Source organism: Apodemus sylvaticus, chromosome 2, assembly GCF_947179515.1.
Source record: "Apodemus sylvaticus chromosome 2, mApoSyl1.1, whole genome shotgun sequence".
Classification (NCBI taxonomy): Eukaryota; Metazoa; Chordata; class Mammalia; order Rodentia; family Muridae; genus Apodemus; species Apodemus sylvaticus.
The window spans coordinates 113360519-113365864 of record NC_067473.1 but is presented as its reverse complement, the minus strand read 5'-3'; the positions used below and the strand labels follow the sequence as shown (position 1 = coordinate 113365864).

General features: G+C 52.9%; 1 protein-coding gene across 1 annotated transcript; it reads right to left on the bottom strand.

The window, feature by feature from the left end:
• Positions 1–633: 633 nt before the first annotated feature.
• On the bottom strand, positions 634–3327 carry Pcgf1 (polycomb group ring finger 1). Its single transcript, XM_052174069.1, has 9 exons — positions 3184–3327; positions 2662–2767; positions 2393–2545; positions 2156–2227; positions 1918–2023; positions 1708–1741; positions 1527–1613; positions 882–962; positions 634–778 (listed from the first exon to the last, which is right to left on the bottom strand). The coding sequence occupies exons 1-9, from the start codon at positions 3274–3276 to the stop codon at positions 731–733; spliced, it is 780 nt and encodes a 259-aa protein (XP_052030029.1). The 5' UTR covers positions 3277–3327; the 3' UTR covers positions 634–730.
• Between the last annotated feature and the right edge of the window lie 2019 nt (positions 3328–5346).

The following is a 5346-nucleotide window of genomic DNA, read 5'->3' as shown; positions in this document are numbered from 1 at the left end:
TTTTTTGAGAAGTGAGAGGGGCTTTCTGTGGGCGGAGGAAGGTCAGCTGGGTGCTCTTCTGCCTGAGCCGGCAGGTTCTCACCCAGCGTCTGGCTCCTAAGTCTTCACTGGTAAAATCGAACTGCTGAGATTCTGTTAAAAACAATAGGTCCTCCTCGACCACCTCTTCCTCGCCGTGGCCGCGCTGACCCTGCTTCTCTAAGCTAGCTGACCCCCATCCCGGACTCAGATCTGCTACTAGAGGCCATTCATAGGGTCTTCTGGCTTGTTTCTATTTCCCGGTTTCGGGTCCCTAGGAATGAAATTTGGATTTTTCCTTTAATATTACTCTTCTTCCTCTTCAGTCCTACTGTGGCTACCATGTCCTCTCTTGACATGACTTGTGACATCCACTGAGGCTGGTATGATACACTGCAGTATATGCGGCCAGCAAGAGCTGCCATCTAGACAGCATTCCTTCACCCCAAGGCCAGGTTTTGGTCCCCGTGAGCCTCTATCCCTCTTCTTTGGCAAGCCATTGAGGACACTGGGTAGAGAAAGGAGACCCTTCTTCCCAGTGAGAGCTGGGAGACTTAGGAATTAGGACCCAGGCCGAAGCCTGGGTGTGTAGAGGGTAAGAAGGAAGATGAGAAGTGCTTTTTAAAAGCATTTATTTCAAAAAATAAAGCCACAGTTAATTTCACATAAATATCTGGGGAGGGGTGGGAAGGGGGTGGGAGCAGCCTGGCCCCTACCTCCTCTTTTCTTTCACACTGTATTGGAGGAGCAAAGGAGATGGCTAAGGAGAAAAGGGAAAGAAGAAGTGAGTGGGCTCCCAGCACCTGCCGGCCCCTCAGCCCCTCAGCCCCTCAGCCCCTCAGCCCACCGTGTACCAGGCTCACCTTGCCGAACCAGCGGGACAGCCAGAGCTGCTTCATTGTCATGTTATCAGGGAGAACCTCATTGTCAAAAAGGAGCTGTACCTGAGGCGGAGATGGGGCAGGAAGACTTCTTGGGAATGCTGGACAGAGACTTGTCCCTAAACTCTGGCTCTGCGTGCGTGCGTGCGTGCGTGCGTGCGTGCGTGTGTGTGTGTGTGTGTGTGTGTGTGTGTGGTGTACTCATGTCTTGTTCCTCAGGCTCCATCCATCTTGTTTCTGTCCTGAGACAGGGTCTCTCACTAGCCTGGAGCTGCAGGGCAGGGCAGGCTGGTCCCAGCTCCACTGCTGGGATTACAAATTTGCACTGCTAGGCTAGGGTGTTTTTATTTGGTTGGTTTTAGGTCTGGGAATTGAACTCTGATCCTGGCGCTCGCAAGGCAAGCACTTTATTGACTGATCTATCTCAGCAGACCGCTCTCCCACTTTTGCTTCTGAAGACAAAGTCTTACACTGGAGCCCAGACTGGCCTGGAATTCACTATATAGCCTAGGCTAGTCTTGAACTTAATCTTCCTGCCTGACCTTTCTTCCAGGTGTAAGCCGAGTAAGCCAGACACGCCTCCCCTTTCCGTCCCTTGTTCTTCACATAATCTAGCGCTTTACTTACATGTTGTGGATTTAGCGTTAGTCGGTGACACAGAACCCTTCGGAGATGGCGGACCTCAGCTCTAACAGAACATCGAACATACTTGTTCTAGGGACAGAGGAGGGGAGGGCACAGGAGTGTGAGGGAAGGGTGCTGGGAGAAATGGCTCCTTCAAAGAGGCCCTCCCTTCAGCCCCTCTCACCTGAAGGACATTTTTATTCTTGTCTTTGCCAGAACTGGATGGAAACAAACACAAGTTAGAGGATTCCACTTTTCCTGTCTCTTACTTGGTACAAGTACCATAGTCCACTTTCTTCAGGGGAACAGACACTCCCTCGCCCTTTCCCCTACATCCCTTAGCATCTGGGTCACCAGGAGTATCACTTCACGCAACCTCTGACCTGCCCCTCACCTCAGCCGCTCCAGGCATAGGCTCAGCTGCTCATCATAGCGATAATAGTGGGCTTTAGAGTGGTCAAAACTGCTGAAGGGGAGGCCAAGGTTGCTCAGGGCTGGCTCTGAGAAAAAGTAGATATTGAGGAGGCTGGTACAGGTTCCATACCCTTTTCCCCAGGGAGCAAAAACAGGCAAAAGAAATGCGCTAAGGGCTTTACTTGTCCCCCTCCCCCAAATGACCACCGAGGACATACCTTCACCACTGGGCTGGGAGACTCTGTCCAAGCCTCGGGACTGATAGAATTCCCGAATCCGTTTCTCTTCACCTAAGGAGGGGTGAGGGGCGGCCATATTAATTCTCTTTGTCCTGGCTGTTGACCTCTTTCTCTCTTTACTTTTTGATTCCCAACAAAACTGCTGAGAACAAAAACGTCAAGGTGCCACCCAGCATTCGAGTCAGGAGGCCCCACAACTAGAAGGTGGCCACTCACTGTCTTGCAGGCCTGGTACCAGCTTATACACTATGTCCTGCATGACCCGATCCAGTTTGAGGTTGAGCAGCGGCTGCGTCTCGTGGATCTTGATGTTGCACATGGGGCAGTACTTGCTGGTTTGCAGGTACTTCACGATACAACTTTTGCAGACTGTAAGAGGAGACATGAAGATGCTCAGGTCCCCTGGGAACCCGACACATGGGACAGACAGCACAGAGGCTGGTAGCCAGCTTAGATGAGGACAGCTCTGGATCCGGGACACTCACAGGTGTGAAGACACTCTGTGATGGTGGTGGCATCCACGAAGTAGCCCGCGCAAAGGCAGCAAACGATGTGTTCATTCAGGTCTTTGATCTTCACCCGGACCTCCTCCTGCGGACACACCCTCAGTCACTCCCCACTGGTCTTGCAAGCCCTCCCCATCTCACCTTCTGCACTTCCCAGCTCCAGAGCAGTTTCTCTTATTGGACTCGGTCGTCAGGCCCCGGGCAAGAGACTGGGGGAGTGAGCTCCCCCTTCGCCCAGCAGAGGGCTCCGCGTACAGCGGGTGCTCTCTTCGTGGACCCGCCTGACTCTCTTTTCCCTTGGGAGACTAGACGCTGTCGGAGACACAACGCGCAAGCGTCCCAGTCCAGCGTTTGGCAACCCGGCCAGATACGCGCGTGCGTATATCGCGCACCCGTTGCTGCGCAGGCGCACCGGGCGCCCATCCCGCTACCACCCGTCTTCTCCTGCGTTTGGGTTCACACAGCTAACGGACCCCAGCAGTCATCCCACTGCCCCTGCACCTCGTTCCGTAGTGGGTCCATCTTGTACACTGACTGGAGCTGGTTCCGAAGCCTCATCGCGATCGCAATCTGGCCCCCCTGAGGAGACGCCATCTTAAAGGCTGATCCCAGCCCGCCACTTCCGGTACCGCCTGTGGGGCGGGACTTGTCTCCTAGCAACGCGGGCCTCACATTCTCCGGATTGGCTAGTTTTCCGGCACACCCCGCCCTCGCCCCCTTTAGCTCCCCGTGCGCTCACCTGAGCCCGCTGCCCCCCCAACACTCGGTGGTCGTTAGGGAGTGGGGGGGGGGGGGACGTGAAGCAGGGTCTCTGCTGTGCACGCTCCCACGGGCGTTCTTCCGACGGCGCGCACACAACCTCTGGATCAGCTTCGGGAGCTTGTGATAGATAGCCTGTGCCCCGGGAGCCCCGAGGCCGGGCTATCGCGGGCCGCTACAGCTCCGGAGTGTGGGAGTCCTGGGACCCGACCTCACCTCAGACTCGGGGTCCTCACTATACAGTGCAGTCCTGCTCCGCTGCGACCTCCTCGTTGCGGAGCTGCGCCCGAGCCGCGGGCCTTCTCCCGTCCCCGCCGCGGGAGTTTTTCCGGGCTTGCGAAGTCTGGGAGAGGGTGCCTTGGGCGGGATGGGGAGGGAGAGACCCCCGGGGAACCCGGCGATCTTACTCCCCACTCTCTCCCTGCTGCCGAGGATGGGGAGAATAGGCCCTGGTTAATGATGATGATTTAATCATCGGCGCCTGCGGAGGCCTGGGACTGACTAATGCAGAGCAGATGCCGAAGGAGGAGGAGGGGATTGACAGCGAGGATACTTGGGCAGCGAGTGCCTGCAGTAGCATAGGCCCGGGCCCCGCACGCGGGTTCCCGGGTCTGGTACACTGTTAATTACTGGACAGAACTTAAAAAAGAATAAATGTACTCTGAAGCGTTATTGGCATCAAATACAATTGGAGATTGGAGCGAGAGGGGAGATACTGGCGGAAACTTGAAAGGCTTTCTGGAGAAAATGGAACTCTTGTGGGCGTGATTGACATATGGATGGATGAGAAGTGTAAATATGATGGAAATAAAAGAAAGGCAGGGCGGAGGGGAACGACTAAAGAAACAGGTGTGGATTGAGAGCCCTAATGGAAGGGATAGGGACTAAAAGTCGGAATGATTAGACCGAAGGTAGCAGGAACCTCACAGAAAGGACTGTACACTTGTTACCCCATAAGTGGAATAAAATGTTCTACTCAGAATGGAGTACAAAAGCATCAGGAACGTATTGATGACTTGTTAAGCGGCTACTTACAGCTATGGTTTACCTCCCTGACCCAAGCCACCTAATCACCACTGAGCCATTGCAGGTCTTGACTGCTTGCCATATTGTTCCCTCTTTAGACCCTTCTCCCCACAACATGGCAAAGTGATTCTGATCGTAGGTTAGAAAGAACACACGTTTTTGGTGATGTGTTTCTCATTTTGATGGTCATGCTGGTTTAGTGGACATGTACACATGTACAATTATAGAATACACTTTAAATACTTGCAACTTATTGTAAGTTAGACCGCAAGAAAACTGTTAAAAAAAATAATGGCACAGGCCTGTAATTCCAGCACTTACAGGGGTGGGGTTAGGGGATCAGGAGTTCAGGGTCATCCTAGGCGACATAGCAAATTTGAGGCCAAGCTGGTCTACATTAAGACTGTCTCAAAAAACAACAAAAACAAGCAATAAGTAAATCATAAAATTGAAAGATTGTGGAGCCAAGTGTGGTGGCACATGCCTTTAATTCTAACAAGGTGTTAAATTCTGCAAGGCAGAGGCAGTAGATCTCTGAGTTTGAACCCAGCCTGGTTTACAGAGCAAGTTCCAGGAGAGCCAGGGCTACACAGAGAAATCCTGTCTCAAAAAAAACCCAAACCAATCAGTCTGGTTTTGTCCTTTACCGATTTAAGATATTTTAATACTGTGGGACTTATAACTCAGTAGTAGAGTGCTCGCCCCAGCCCCTGGGTTGACCCTAGGAACACACACACAAGCCAACTCAGGGACTGGAGAGACCTCAGATGCTAAGCACTGGCTGCTCTTCCAGAGGACTTAGGTTCACTTCTCAGCACCATATAAAAGGTTTCCAACAATCTGTCACTCCAGTTGCAGACAACCCAGTGCACTAGCCTG